At 45.3% G+C, this 16,180-nt stretch overlaps 1 protein-coding gene across 2 annotated transcripts in view; it reads left to right on the forward strand.

The window, feature by feature from the left end:
- Positions 1-16,050, forward strand: part of LOC124313956 — a 43,337-nt gene extending 27,287 nt beyond the window's left edge. For both annotated transcript variants that reach the window (XM_046778849.1, XM_046778848.1), the window contains 9 exons: positions 4,176-4,485; positions 5,410-5,573; positions 5,960-6,084; positions 9,079-9,231; positions 11,382-11,520; positions 12,712-12,883; positions 13,555-13,698; positions 14,318-14,447; positions 14,528-16,050. In XM_046778849.1, coding sequence (XP_046634805.1) covers positions 4,176-4,485; positions 5,410-5,573; positions 5,960-6,084; positions 9,079-9,231; positions 11,382-11,520; positions 12,712-12,883; positions 13,555-13,698; positions 14,318-14,447; positions 14,528-15,029 — 1,839 coding nt within the window. In that variant the 3' untranslated portion in view covers positions 15,030-16,050. The remainder of the gene's footprint in view (positions 1-4,175; positions 4,486-5,409; positions 5,574-5,959; positions 6,085-9,078; positions 9,232-11,381; positions 11,521-12,711; positions 12,884-13,554; positions 13,699-14,317; positions 14,448-14,527) is intronic.
- The last annotated feature ends 130 nt before the right edge of the window (positions 16,051-16,180 follow it).

Raw genomic sequence — 16,180 nt, forward strand, 5'->3', positions numbered from 1 at the left:
GTGGGCAGATTGATAGGAGCGCGGGGAGGGAGTGCGGAGGAGACGAAGAAGAAGAAGAGATCCGCGCCGGGCTGTAGGAGCGGGATCAGTAGCGTCGCTACCTCGGCCGTCGCCTGATGGATGCGCAGTTGGTTGTGTTGGCTGTTAGCAGTAACTACTCCTCCTAGATCTTTGTGCTGCTCCTCCGTTTTTTTTAATTTCCCGCGCGGAATATTCAAAAAATCAACCCAAAAAAGTTTGAAATCTTTTTTGTTGTTTTGCGATTGTGTTTGTCGGAGGACGCTATGCACACAGTCATTTCTACTTACGTACACATTCCAAGCGTCCAGCGACCGCCGCCGGACGTCCGTGTCAACGGCAGTGCATCATCGGCGTAGAAAGTTATTAAGTGCCAGGCGACGAAATGGATAAGCGCCACCAGTATTTCACGTATCCGCTGGACGGCAAGCGTCAGCACCTACGCGTCAAACAGTTGGTATTACCAGACACCCAGACCCAACCACTGTAAAATCTCTTGTATTCATTTGAAATTGAATCCGCCTGGCTTCCGACCTTGTTTAAGAGTTCAATAGATATTACATCATACAAAGTAGTATTACAAGAAATGTCAACTCAAACTGACCCCGTGACGTCTCCCGTTTCTTCTCATTAAGCCACGCAAATGAGATACGTCGTATCCTTTCGGACTTGGTCTGTCGTATCCGAATACGTATGTCTTTGATAGGGAAGAAAACAAGAGTCAGCTTTTGTCTCATCTTGACGGGATTTGTCTCCAGGAAATAGCCGAGCCCCTTGAATGTGCAAAGGTCAGTGCTGGGCTCTCATTACCTGGGCGGCGGCCGTGAACGCGCGCGCGGGCTTCGCACGTCACAGACACACAGCAGCCACTCTTGATAGAAGAGAGCCAACTCTCTGCGTGCGTGTGTGTTTAGCAGAGAGGAGGAGGAGGTTGTAGTACTATGGCAGATACCTTAAGAGCTGTGCGATGGTGGCGACTGGTAAAGAGAAGGAGAAGCGGCCACGAGACTTATCGATCCAACATAATATACAGAACCCCCTTTTGCGACACGTACCACACACTATCTCTACGTCTTTTTCTTGTTGCCCACTGATTTCGCCCGGCTCTGCATCCTCAAATCCCGCTGGCAAATCCACACACGCACAGAGAGAGAGAGAGAGAGAGACGCACTCTGGAGCAAAGAAGGCCAACAGGCCATCGATTGCTTGTTGCCATATCGACAGGGCTCATCAGCCATCATTAAACAACATCTTTTGATAGAGCAGGCACGGCTCCTCTCCTCTCTTCTTCCATCCTTTTGTGTCTGTGTGTCTGTGTGTGTGTGTGTAACAGTCCAGTTTCCGTTCTTGTGAACACTGATTCAATTTTCTTATCACATTTGTTTCGCTGGGTGAGTGAAAAAACGTGTCCTTTTCTGATATTTCCCAGGCCCCCAGGACTCTCCAGAGAGAGGGGAGAAGGATCTGTTGATTATTAAAGCCTTTGACAAAATCAGTTTCGAGAGCTGAAAATGAACTGGGATTTTATTTTTTTATTGTTTGTTTTTTTTTCCACTTTTCCCTCTGTGTGTGTGTGTGTGTGTGTGTGTGTAGATGGGCGTGTACGTGACAGCGGAGCACCTTCGTGATTGTATTCCATGGGGTTTGATGTAGAGCTCCCCCCTATTCTTTCTACCAGAAAAAAAGGGGGAGTTCAGGATCAATCCTACCCAAACTTTTGTGTACCTGGATAGTCGTCGCCAGCGGCTTTGACTAATTGAAAAAAATTTTTTTCTCTCCACCGCGGAATTGGATGGATCGAGAAATCTTGTAAAATCCCGCGGTTTCGGTGGTGGTTGAGGATATATTATTATTCCGGCTGGATCTCTTTCAATTGAACTAATATATACACGCGCGTTGTGTGTGTGTGTCTCTTTTTCCCTCCCTCCACCCCGTCTATTCAATGGTTTTGTGGGTCGATATGCTCCTCCCTGCAACTGCCCACGCTCTCTCTCTCCCGTTCTAATACAGACATCCAACTCAACAATAGTCCCTCTACTGTGTATATAATAGTCTGTAATGAAGACGGGAACTCTGCTGAGAGAGAGAAAAAAAAAAAAGAATTTCCCTTTTGTTATGGCATAAATAAAACGTCAATTTTCTTCCCATCTACCCCTGTGGCTTGCTGATGAGGCGAAATCCTTTTTTGCCTCCTCCTCAACAACAGCGTCTGACGTATCTGCGTACTAGTTTGGATTGGGGGGGGGGGAGAATCAAGAGATTGGAATCAAAAAGATACATGCAGTTATAACCATCAGTTCGGCAGTCTATAGCCCCGCAAGGTTTGCATCCTATTGTGTCCGAGAAAGTTCTTTAACATATGCTACGAAGATATTCTTTTTTCTTTCTTTACGTATTTTCTCTTTGACTTTTTCTGGGGCCTAGCAATCTTTTTATAATTCGGTTGTCTAATAAAAACCTTGGAGGTAGTATCTAACTACCTACGCGCTATAGGCAGGGGACGGGCGCTCTAGGGCCCCCAAAGCTGCCGGGTTTTTCTCTCTCTTATGCTGTGCCTAGGGTTCATTAGAGCTGATGGATGAACCTCATCATGAGAGCAAGCAGTTAGTGGTGGTGGTGGTGGTGGTGGTGGGGGTTTATATTGCGTCGAAGTCTGTATTTCCGAGGAAGGAAAGAAAAATAGAGGAAGGCGATAGATCTGCAAGGAGCTTTGCGTCTTATGCAATATCTATAGAGCGCCAAAAATATACGTATATAAACCCGCTGCGGATCAACCGCGTGATTAGAAAGTCAGGAGAAAAGTGTCTACACACGCAAAGCTATAAGATATAGATTGCCAAGAGAGGGGAAAAAAAAAACAAATATACGCACATTGTAGAAACCGAAAAAGCTCTTCATATTTTTTCGTTTCTTCTTCGACATCATCATATCTCGTCTAAATACTTTTTTTCTTGTCCTTATTCTGGGATCTTGATTTTTTTTTTTCGCCTTGGCCGTTTAGTCGTCGTCGGCTGGGCGCTGTGGCGCTCCAATCATCGCCAACGACCCTATTCAGTTTCTTGTTCGTCTCTCAATATCTTATATATTGTCTATTGTAAATCCATCGATTTATTCCGTCGCCAGCGTCGTTATGGGTTCCTCTCTCTCTCTCTCCTTGGTTAGATGCCGGGCAGAGATGTAGACGGACCCGCTCGATAAAGTTTTTCCGCGTCGCAGTCGAGGAGGAATGAGAGACTATACTTAGCCGCATGTACATCCGCGCCGTAAAATTTCATCCATTGAGTGTTTCTTTCCATCCAACGTACTGGTCACCACATCGGCCAGGTGACCATCGAACAACAGGACGTTGCGGGGCGTCTCCAACCTCCCCTTACTGTCGTCGTCGTCGTCGTCGCTATTTTTATGGCGATATCGCAACGCTGATTGGATTGGATTCGATTGTTATTATAGCACCGACCATCGATTCCTTCGAGGCCATTTTCAGCCCAGACCGGAGAATTTGAGTTTTTTTCTTACAGAAAACCGGGCGGCAGCGCATTCAACTCGTAACGCGTCCATGCCTCCATGGTCACACTAGTTTCAACATTTTACCCCACTCCTTTTGGGCCAGAATAGCTCAAAAAAGGATTACAACAACACAACAAAAGAAGGGAATGTGTGAAATGGAAATAATAAAAATTAAAAAAAAAACGGGCGAGGGAAATTAATTATTACAGAACCACGGAATTATCGTTACGGAACCGACTGTGATACCAGCTTTTGGTATTTTGTACAGCACGTTCCTTGGTTTTTTGTTTCGATGGCCGTCGTGCAACCGAATGAAAAAAAACGGGCAGAGGCCATTTGTGGATAGAAAAAGAGTCTGCGGTTTTTAATGATCCGAGACCATGGCCAGCAGAATCCGCCGTTACTTTTCCTACCAGACTTTGCTGGTCGTCAATGTTATTACGTGCACACACATCGGGAATAATATCAAACACGTATACGAACACTCGAAGAAAAAAAAAAATCTAAAGAATAATACAAGTTTAATGTAGCGGTTGATTCGATTATTTGATCGTGAGCATCGACTCCTTCATTATCATAATGCGGGAAAATTTCTTTGGAATCGAATTAACGTCTTTTTTCCTTTATCTTTTCTCTTTCCTGAATTGCAGAGGTTGCCGCCTGTGGTTGGAGGAGGGCAGATGGGCAAAAGCAGCGGACTCTCGCCCGGCCTGGACGGATGCAAACTGGGCAGCACGACAACAACGGAGAGCAGCAGCAGCAGCGGCGGCGGCACGGCCAGCACCGGTGATCATCATCAGCTGACGGGAGGCAATCGACCTCTGCTTCAATTGCCTCTGGGCAGCTGCAGTACCACCAGCACGAGCTCCAGTAGTTCCGGCACCGGAACTGGCAAACGCCAGGGCCCGGGAGTGGCCAGCACGGCTGATCCCAATAAACGCACCTGTCTCACCCCTGCAGGTACACACACACGTCTTATAGTTTTAAACAAAAAAAGCTGGGCCAGCACTCTATTATTTGTGATGATTGGTATCAGTCGTTAAACACACACACACACAGGCCGCGCACAGCAAATCATAACCAGCAGAGTTGGGCGCATTCCACAAATTGTACAAACTCAAAAGAGACCCGCCAGCTTTCTCTCTCTTATAAGTATATAGCCCAGCAGTCGGCTCATTCGACCAGAAATCAATTTCCAAAATGGCTGGTTTTTGGCCGACGACGACTGACGGCGAAGACTATTTCAAATTTGCCGCGCTCCAATGATCAAACAGACGTAGTACTTTTGCTTGAGAGACAACTGACATTCATTTGAGGGTCCGGGTTATTTGCCGACGTCGTTTCATTTTGCCCGCCACACAGTTGATGATGAGCTAATGAGAAAGTGGATGATAAGTTTCTTTTGGGCTGTAAATGATATGCAAGGTCGTTAATATCTGAGTCTTAAAAATGATTTTCGCTCGGCACGCGCTTCGTCACCGCCAAAATAATTTTTTTTAGTTTAATGGCATTTTCATCATTTCCTTATTCATTGTCAACGCCGTGTGTGGTGGTTGTCCCCCCCTCCGGTGGATTATTGACTCACCAGTTGAGGAAACGCAAATGTTGCGCCGGCATGACTAATGAGATTAACGTCCTCGGTTGTCGCTTTTTCTCTTAATTCTTTATCCTCCCCACTGTTTTTTTTTTCTTTCGATCTTTTGGTATTTTGGGTGTCCGCCCGGCCACTTGAAATGCGCACGAAATGACGCCGCCCTTCTAACGGGATTGCCGAGGCGATTACAAGGACATGTTATTATTATTATTGGCTGGATTTTGTCTCTGATTCATGACTGATTGCGATGCATTCTAATTTGGAATGATTGGCTATATCTGAAATCACAGAGGCTCTGCGTCTGTACGGCTCCCGTTTGACGGCTTACGAGCGGCTGGAGATGGAGCACTACCCGGAAATTTGGTTCCTGGGATTGGACGCACGCAAGATTCACGGCGAGGAAGGAGCTCCGCAAAACGGCGGCTACGACGACGAGAACGGCAGCTATCATAAAGTGAGTTAACACCGCCTGAATCGAACGGCTGATTTTTTCCTTCTCTTATTTTCCTATTATTTTCTCTTTGGCTGCGTCTCATTTGTCGCCTTGCCATTCGCTTGCCGATTCGATGTTGGGGCCGTGAGAGATGGACGGTAGTAGCGTGTCGGGAGCCAATAATCATGTTTTTTTTTTTATTATTTTTCTTTTCTAACCCAAAAAATATAAGAAGGGGATAACTTTTGTTTGAAAGATGGTCGGCCAACACGCAAGCCAAGTTGGACAATGGCCGGCCCGACGAACAAATATGTTTTGAGATTGTTTCGGTCGAGCGATCCGCTACTACAACTACATCATTTGATTTGTTCTTTTCTTCTTCTTCTTCTTCTTCTTCTTTTTTGTAGGTGATGCACGATCACGTAGCTTTCCGCTACGAGATCCTTGAAGTCATTGGCAAGGGTAGCTTCGGCCAAGTGATCCGTGCCTTAGACCACAAAACAGGACAACAGGTGGCCATCAAAATCATCCGGTAAGTCCACCCACTCTTTTTCTTTTCCGTTAATGCGAAACAACAAAATAGTTTGTTTCAGTTTTTTGTTATTTCATTCTTTTCCCCGATGAATCCCGCAGAGAGAGAGAGAGTCACCGTGTCTTGTTTTTCCTTACGTGAAATTCTTCGTATATATTTTTCCCGTTCTTTGGCGTATTATTCAATGATCGGTTGTGTCGTCATCGTTTTTTCGGCGTTTAGCGGCCGCTTGTCTTTGTGTGGCTGTGTGTGTGTGTCTTAGTAATGAGATGCGCCATAGAACAGGGACATTAGAAACAACAAGGGCCCAGTCAGTTTCGACTGCGCGTTGTCAATGGCCGGAACCCTGCGTTGTCGTGATATTTATTAATTTTCTTCGTTTTTTCATTTTCTCTCTCCCCTTGTTTTTCCATGTTTTGGTTAAACGGGAAGAAGGGGAAAAGCGATGAATATGTATACATAATATAAGAAGAAAAAAAAAAAAAAGGAAGACTCGAGGCCTCAAGTGGAGTCGACATGGTCGGGAGAAAGCTCCTTTGGCGGTGATGAAACGAGGGGGTTAGAAGGAGAGCCCAGGCGGTTCAACAATTGCCAAAAGAGATTCAAAAAAACATGGAAATCAGACGAAGATGAAGAAGAAGAAAAATGTAGTCAAGAGAGAAAATCACATTCTTGACAAAAAGAAAGAAAATGGGGGAAACCGATGATGACGGCGGAACATCGAAATATCAGAAAAAACGGAAAGAACGAAAAATAAAAATGAAAAAATGAAATGATTAAAATAGGACAAGGAAGCGAAGCGGTTGTCTATTTGTGTTATGAGGCACGAATCAGAAAAAAAAAATGGCGCCCACCCCTACCGCGCTGCGCGCTGGCGTCGTAAGGTTAATGGCACCTTCACCTCCCACCTTTTTCCACGTCGGTCCGCGTGTAATTATTACAGCGCGGCCGTGGCAGTGCGGGCGCAATCGGCATCATCCACCAGAAGACGTCGACGCAAAGAAAGTCAAGTCAAGTCAAGTAAATAAACGCGCTCTCTCTCCTCTTTTATTCTCTTGATTTTGGTCGGTCTCGGTCGTCATCGTTTCGGTCGATTTTCATGCCATGTTGAACGGCCATCACGACCGTGAATGCCTAATGACGACTGCCGAGATATGTGAACGTCCGCGCATAGACGCAAGTCTCTCTTGTTCTTTATATCTTGTCGTTTCCTCCTTCTTCCTGTTTTATTTTTTTGTTTTTTTTCCCATCCACGGAGTGAACACACGGACAAGCGAATCAAAAAGAGAAATAGACGAAAAATGAAACAAACAAGAGAAAAAGATAACGCCGGATAAGGGGCTCGCAACAAGGAGAAAGATGGAGTCATGGAGAAGATGAGGGATGTACACTACACCGGTTGATGATGATGATGAGCGCTGGGCCTCTGGGCACGAAACCAGAGAAGCTTCTTCTTATTTCTTTCTTTTTCTCTCACCGGTTAAAGATGGGAAAGAAAAAAAAATGTTTGGCTGCTGTTGGAGAGAAAAGAACGGCGGCGGCGGCGGCGGCGCTCATGGCACTTGTGCGGAGAAAGTTTCTTTATTTTTATTATTATTTTTGCAGTCACTTTATTATAGAGCGGAGGGGTCACGGGGACGGGAGGGAAACCGGAGACAACGGGTCAGCCTCCTCCCCACGGCCCGCCTATTACAACATAAATAGAATAGATATTAGACATGAATTGAAGAGCCCGAGGGGGGGCCGGCCACTGCGTTGGGGCGTTCGATATTGACATTTTGACCCTTATCACACAAAAAAAGTTATTTCCCTCTCAAGTCTCTCTACGCTGAAGCCGCACATTCTTTTTCTACTTCTTTTTCTTCTTTTGGCTTTGGCTGCTGCTTCATCTCGATGGCACACTGTGTCGCCTTCTCTTATATTCCGGCCGAGTCAGGCGTCACGAATGAGATTCGAATCGGCCGCTTTCCCCTCCCACACTGGGGCCCCCATTTTGCCATTTCAGCCAAAATCGACGAGGGAATTTTTTGAATCAAATGGTCTACACCGTGCAGTGGACGCGTCGGAAGAGAGATCCCCTCCTACCCCGATTGCCACTACTACTACACGCAAGTTGGTCTACACACAAGCTGTGAAACCCAAAAGGCAAGATTCAAGCAAAGAAAGCTAATGCATTATTCAACAATCGAAAAGAAGAAAGAAAGAAAGAAAAAGAAAAGAAGGGGCTTTCCGATCGATTTCCGGATGGAACAACCAAAATATGGCGGAAGAAAAAAGAATTCTAAACACTTGCTATGATAAAAAGAAGAAAAAAATAATAATAATAACTTGTGAATTGCACTTGAATCTTTCGACCCCCCACTCTTGTTAGCTCTCTTATCTGCATGCCAACGTCGGGAAAATATACTAGAGTCTAATCGCACCAACTGGCATGGGGGATTTGCTTTCCCATGGGGGTAAGGAGCCGGAATCCATCCATATTCCATAGTGAATACCAGTGAATTTTGTATAAAGCGGTTATTTTTGTTCTTCGAGATTATCAAGAAAAGACGAGGCTGTGATGTAATCCGTGCGGGGTATCCAGGGGGGGAAAAGAGGGTTTCCATGGCGAGCTAATCGAATGCCAAGTTACCCCGGCGGTGGGGTGACGTTGGAAATGCAATGTAAGAATAAGCCGACGGTGAAAACCTTGACAACACGTCACGATTGACATTGAATCGAACATTCGAGCTATTTCGAAAACAAAAAACAAAAAAAAGAAAAGAAAACATATCAAAGAATATATCACCTGGTTGTATATACGTATATACTTGCTATTCCGGCTGGATGCACGGTATCTGGGTTAACTATCGATCGGCTATCAGTTCTTTCTTTCCGGGACACTGGAGTTAGCATATTGATGGACGAGGATGTTGTTGTTCGCCATAATAAATAGCATTCGTCTTGATATTATTCACGTTTTAATTTGATTTGATTTTTGTCTGTACCACGCAGGAATAAGAAACGATTCCATCACCAAGCTCTGGTGGAGATCCGCATCCTGGACCACTTGCGGCGGCGGGACAAGGACGGCCTGCACAACGTCATCCACATGTTGGACTACTTTTACTTCCGCAGCCATCTCTGCATCAGTTTCGAGTTGCTCAGGTAAATTGCCCAACCCTTTTTTCTTTTATGTTATATATCTTTCCGGAACCGAAATGTAGAAGAATCTTCTTATTCTTCTTATTCTTATTGAAAGTGACTTTTGGACTAGTATGTGAGCTGGGCTTAATTCCTTATATAATATGAATTCAGGGTGGGCCTGGCCAAAAGTTTCCGACTTCCTGGGCACGTTTCTCGGGAGGACGGTCTTTGTACGGCATCCCGAGGAACTCGTTGAACGAAGAGAATGGCCTTTATACATACCCAGAGAGAGAGGCCTTTTCAATATCAATATCACCATGACAACTCTTTTTTTTTTTCGCCAAAGAAAAAGAAGTGCCACGGTTGGCGGATGGATATCGAGTGGGGGTCTGGTGTAGTAATGCCATTCGCCAAATAGCTGCCCTTGTCTAGTTGTAGTAGCCCTTTATCAGGGACTTGTGCAATCCTCAAAGAGAACGGGAGAGAGAGAGAGAGAGAGAGAGATAGACGAGATACCGTTGTGCGTGAGAATCTACCCGCAAACCTTTCCTCGACCTTTCTCCCCCCCTTTCGTTCGGGCGCGGCTTTAACGGAAGCTTTAGAAGATGAAAGGGGGGGAGGGCCTGGCTCATACATACTCACGGAGGAGTACAGAGATTCCCGGGCGTGATGGACGTTGGGAGAGTTTAGGAATCACAGCATTATAGATAATAGAACCGGGACCCGACAGCCAGCCAGCGCCAGCAGCAGCCTATATAGAGAAAGAGGTTTTTAGTTGGCCGTTAATCCCCCTCCCCTTGGCTCCGACCGGCAGAAAATGTTTGCCTGTACTACACAAGAAATAAAGTGAATGTATAACGCCAACGGAAGAGAAAAGAAATAATCCCGAACGGCCGGCTCAGTTTGTACAAAAAAGCAACGGCAGTCAGACACGACAGATATATTTGCCAACCTACTACTACTGTTACAAACGTTGCAATAGAGAAAAAAAGTGGCAACGACCGCGTCGTGTTTATTGTCCGGAATGAGTCAAAAACAGGACGCACACAGCGGTGACTCACGCGATCCTCCCGAGGACATTGGCAGTTATCTATAAAGAAAAATGAAGTCTCTTATTTTGTTTCCAATGGGGCCGTCACAATTATTCGGCTAATAGTTTCGGAGGGGGGCTAGAAACTATATTTGAAATGTGTGTAGCACTAATACATAACTATTATATCCAAGTGATGCAGAGATATTATGCAGCCTGGTGGCTATTTATGTAGATGAGTGGGGTACGTACGTAAGTTAGGCACAGCGGGGAGCAGGAAAACGAAAATGATTAGTCGCAGCTGAAATCTACTAAAGACATGTTTGGCGTTGTTGTTGTTGTTGTTTGCTTTTATTGCAGAGTGCCAGCTGCTGGCATCATCTCGACGTCTAATACTTTTTAAATTTCAGCACAGACATCTGGTTAGAGAATATTATGTTGTACAAAGCGGATTGAATGAAAAAGGCCAATCATTTCGTTTACTATACATTCTCGAATAGAAACGTTCTGCCTACAACGGCGCACAATCTATACCGACACAATTGTGTGCCAAAGACACACACACACACACAGAGAGAATAAGGAAAAAGGAAAATTTTGGGTGGTGATGGATCGACACGGCTACGCCCGAAACTTCCAAAACTAGAGTTACACCATACTTTTCCGATACAAGAAAACTTTTCGGTTGTTGAAGGTTTTTTATTTCGTTTCTTTCCTGGTACAACCCGATAGCACAAAAAAGAAATGGAAGGAAAAATTGTAAGGAAAAAAATAACATCAAAAGAGAGTGTAGCCATTCAATAATCGATAATCTTGTATAGTATATATATATATAAATACATTGGCTGGGAGCCTCTGCGAAGAATCAGCCCAAGAAGATACCCAACACACCGCTAGACACAGTGTGTTGCACGTACTCTCTATCCTGGCTTTTTTTTTACAAGATCAATTAGACTTGTGCTATCTCGACACACAGCCAGGACTCTCTTTCTCCTTGTATTTCCCATCTAATGTATCCAGTAGCTCTTCGAAAGACATTACTCTAGAAAATAGTGTGTGATTCATGTCATGTTTATCTTTTTATTTTGTGGCTAATTGTGTTTCCTTTTCTTTTTCTTATTTTCCTCCTCCGCTTGGGCAGCCTCAATCTCTACGAGTTGATCAAGAAGAACAACTACCAGGGCTTCAGCCTCAACTTGATCCGCCGATTTGCCTACTCGCTGATCCAGTGCCTGAGGCTCCTCCGCCGGGAGAACATTATTCACTGCGACCTCAAACCGGTAACGTATAACAGCGACTCCAACTCTAAACGAAAAAACTTCTTTTCTTTTATTTCCTTATGTCCTTTGTGAAAATGTTTTTCTCTTTCCGCAAACCCCAGAGCCGACACGCTCGGTTGGATGTCCAACGTGACAGAATTACGACCAAGCGAAATGTCTACCTCTACCTACACGTCCGCGTTTACGGGTGGACGGGCTTTTTTTTATTTTTTACGACACGCCAAACGAATGATAAAAGTATCAACCGATGGCGCAAGCATTTGCATGCGCAATCATTAGCATAATCGGAGCATTTTGAGAAGAAGAAGAAGAAGAGGAGAGAAGACCGACAGCATAGTACATGCATAACGTGAAAGAAAAAAAAAAGCTCACGTCACGGGCGTTTCCTTTTCTTCTTTCCTTTCTCTCGTGAAAAGGAAAAAAAAAAAAAAAAACTCTCTCCGCGTACCGTAGACGATACGCACATCTCTCAAAGGAGGAGCACAGGAAACTCGAGTTTGGCGGCTGCTGCTGCTGCCAGCCCCTTTGCGATCGATAGAGCAGAGACTCTCTCTCCCTCACGTGTGCGCAAACCTTAACACAGACTGTGATGCAGTTGGTATTATGCATAAATAAATCAATCGTCTCTCTCTCTCTCTCTATACTCACGCAACTTTCCAGCAAAGAGATGCGAAAAAAAGAAAGAAATTTTTTTTTTCTTTTTTTGAATAAGACCGCCGTTTTGACAGCTCCAGGGACGTCTCCAGGACATCCGCACTCGTCCACGTACCTCCCTCCTGTAAGAGAACAGAGGACTCTGATGTCCAAGTTGAATTGTATGCATAATTACGCACACACAGACTGTGCTGCGGCTGATGTGATGATGGGATATAGCCGGTGGGACACGGAAACTTTTCGCATGCCAAACTTGGTTCACAACGTCATAATGAATGAGTGTAATAGAAATTCTCTCTCTCTGGCTGGTTGACTGGCTGGCCAGTATACGGAAATCATCGGTTATAAAATTACACGCACACACACACACCCCCCACAGGGGCCCCCAATGGGCTGACCGAAGAGCGAGAGTGTCGGCCGAAAATATTGATTGATTTCCTCATTATTATTAGATGAGCACTTTCTCCCCCCCCTCCTCGACCACCGCCTCCAATAACATACATGTCTGATTATTTCTTTTCTTATTTTGATTTACAGGAGAACGTGCTATTGAAACATCGCGGTTCGAGTTCCATCAAGGTGATCGACTTTGGAAGCTCGTGCTACACTCACCAGCGCATTTACACGTACATCCAATCGCGTTTCTACCGCTCGCCTGAAGTCATACTCGGCCTGCCTTACGGTCCACCCATCGACATGTGGAGTTTCGGTTCGTTCCGTCATTTTCATTCTCTTGCATTCGTTCCGTCTCGTCGTTTTTTCTGGCCGGGTTTTTTTGGGGTTTCTAGTGGAGGGGGGGGGGACCGGAACCGCAATGGGTGACGGATGAAGGGTCTGATCGGTCCCGAGTTCTCTCACGCTGCCAACAAATCTATTAATAGAGTCGGCTGAACCGGTTGGCTCGTTCGTTTGGGAGAAAATTGAAAGACAAAAAAGAAATAATAATTCGATTTATATGATCGAGGGAAAATTTTGATATGACTGGTGGTTATTTTCATTTTCGTTCGAACTTCAGTACCTTTTGGGACTTTCTAGACACTTTGGCACGACACACGAAGCTTTAGAGCTTCGGCTCTAGCCGAGCATGAATTTAATTACAACTACTGCGATGAAATGGGGAAAAAAAGGAGAAGCTCATCAAGAGGTTCTCACCTCGCTCTTTTTTGATGACTTTGCTTTCTCCTCGAGTTGCTTATCTCTTCGGACCGTGTTTTTCTTTCGGTTGTGTGCGATGCGTAATACCGTCGTCGCTCATTTACGACATCTAACAATGGCCTTTGAGTGTCTAGTGCACATCTAGAGAGAGAGATAAGACGCGTTGTTGTTGTAAGACGAGATGCTCATCACGGTCTGTGTGTGCCTCCTCTATATCCAATTTAGGCTGCATCCTGGCCGAGCTGTACACGGGATACCCCATCTTTCCCGGAGAGAACGAGATTGAGCAACTCGCCTGCATCATGGAGGTCCTGGATGTTCCACCAGACAACGTCGTCGGACACGCTTCCAGGAAACGACTTTTCTTCGGTCAGTTTTATACTTTTATTTTCCATTATTTCTACCTGGCCACCATTTACGGGGTGAAAAGTTACTCAACGTGATCTATTTAAAGCTCGGACTACTTTTCCGGGGTCCAATTTGCCATTGATTTGCATGCACCAAAATGGCCTTTTTGATAAGAGACTCGACGGAGGAAAACGTGATGAATAAGGGTTTCATTTAGCGACATTGGCTTATTCAAATGGGAGGGACAGATGTAGAAAGAGCCTGGGCGGAGGTGTTTATTCTAAATCGATCGGTAGAAAATCTTCTATGCGAAATGTCACAGCGGAGAGCGAAACGGGACGTAAATGAAGAGTAACGATCCGTGTGTTCAGACGACGACGAGATCTATAAAGGGTGGAGTCGAAGGCTTATAGTGCTGCACGAAATATTCTCGTCGACCCGGGGTTATTTTTAGAAGTTGCCAGTCGTTTTTTTTTTTGGGCAATACACGCGGAGCAGAGCTCCAGTCCAGAGTTCATTGCATCCGCTTGAACGGGCCGGGTCATTCATGCCCATATTCGATATCCTATAGGCCAGCTCAGAGAACTTAACGAATAAAAGAAGAAAAATGTTTAACTATTTCATTTCTTTTGCTTTATAGATTCAAAGGGCAATCCGCGGTGCATCACCAATAGCAAGGGCCGCAAAAGGCGACCCGGTTCCAAAGACCTGACGTCTATCCTCAAAAATTGCGACCCCATTTTCGTTAATTTCGTTTCCCGCTGTCTAGAGTGAGTTGCACATTTATTGTCTAAATAGCCGACAACCTCGGGATTTTTTTTTATTTATTTCAACTTTGCATCGATAAAAGGTGGGATCCCAACCGGAGGATGACGCCAGACGAAGCGCACCGTCACGAGTGGTTCGCCGGAGCTGCCACCTCTGCGACGACGTCGTCATCAGGAGGAGCGCCGACGACGTCGTCTTCCAGCGGAACCGGCGGTGCGGAAGATGCGGGAGCCGGGGCTGCCGCCGGCCAGCAGAGTAAGTGTTCGGAAGACTCTGAGGGAGTTTTCTCGGCCTCGTCGACGGGCTCGACGAGCAGCGGCCAACCGCCGACGCAACAACAGAACGGGGCCTCTGCCGACCGATCGATTATGTACCAAATTTTCAAGAGCAAGAAGAACAGCGCCCAATCACAGCCAGCGGATCAAGCGGACGAAGCTAGTCAACAACGGGATGGTGAGCAGCAGCAGCTGTTGCAGCAGCAGCCAGCGGCGACGGGAGGATCGGGAGCCACCCGCAACTCGAAACGCATCGATGGCAATTCAAATCTCGACGATTCGGGCACTTATCTCCCATCCATCCTATAAAAAGAAAGAAACAAACAAACTCGTCAAAAAATATCACGGATCGGACCGACTCTCTTATTTGTTTTTGGCTTTGGTTATTCTCCCCCCACACCCCCGTCATCACGTTCGTCTCGTCTTCTTCTAGCACCGCAAGATCCTGTTAAAAGCTAAAAGAGAGAGAGTCGGAGAGAGAGAGATGAGGTTATAAAAACAGGATTGTGCGTTTGATATCGTGAATGACCACTTCTTTGAAGAAACCTGTTCACCGTATACAACAGGAAATATCTCTCACTCTCTCTCTCCTCCTCCTCCTCCTCCTCCATCACGTCTCTCTCGTGAAATTGGTTGCGCACGACGGATGAGCTGTCGTGTCGCGCCAATATTCATATCTTTCTCTCTCCACTGCTCGATTTTCATCTCGCGCTGCTTGTTCCCCCCCCCGAAAATGGGCGCAAATAAGTGTGTGTGTGTGTGTGTGATGAGCCATCCACGTCATTTGGCCCGTCACCTACTTCCGTGATGAGAGGAATTGCGTGTTTGAGTTTTAAAAAAGCAAACAAAAAAGAAATCTATTCAAAATGGCTAAAGAAAAGAAAACAACATTTTTATTGACTTGGCCTATTTGTAATGTCTTATATATATATATAAATGAATTCCTCGTTGGAGAAAATGCACAGCCCCGGCAGAATATCCCCCTTTGAATTCCCCCGCCGAATGAGAAAAGAAAAAGTGTTTGATCCCGCCAGACTTTTGATGTTGTTATTGAGGATCGAAACAACAAGCGGCGCATTCCAATCTGAGAGAGAGAGAGAGAGCCTCCCCTTTTGGCGACATTCGTTGTTGTGTACATCTTTGATCTAGAAACAGTTGATATATAAGACATCCCGCATCTTTCCTTATGTGAATGTGTTAGCCTTATTGTGGAAAAAAAATTGGGCAAACAAACAAAAAGAAAAATAACAAAAAAAAAAATCGTGACGTGTTTGTGTATGTAATACCGGCGCTGGTCGACCGTCGGCCAGAATCTTCTTCTACCTTCTTCCCTCTTCAAAAATTCCCAAACTTTTTTATTGGTTTAGACTTTCAAAAGCTACACATTTTGTATTTCTTGTTTTGTATTATTATTTTGGATCTTTTTATTATTCGACTTCAAATTTTTTCGGAGCGGATTC

Source organism: Daphnia pulicaria, chromosome 10 (assembly GCF_021234035.1).
Source record: "Daphnia pulicaria isolate SC F1-1A chromosome 10, SC_F0-13Bv2, whole genome shotgun sequence".
Lineage (NCBI taxonomy): Eukaryota > Metazoa > Arthropoda > Branchiopoda > Diplostraca > Daphniidae > Daphnia > Daphnia pulicaria.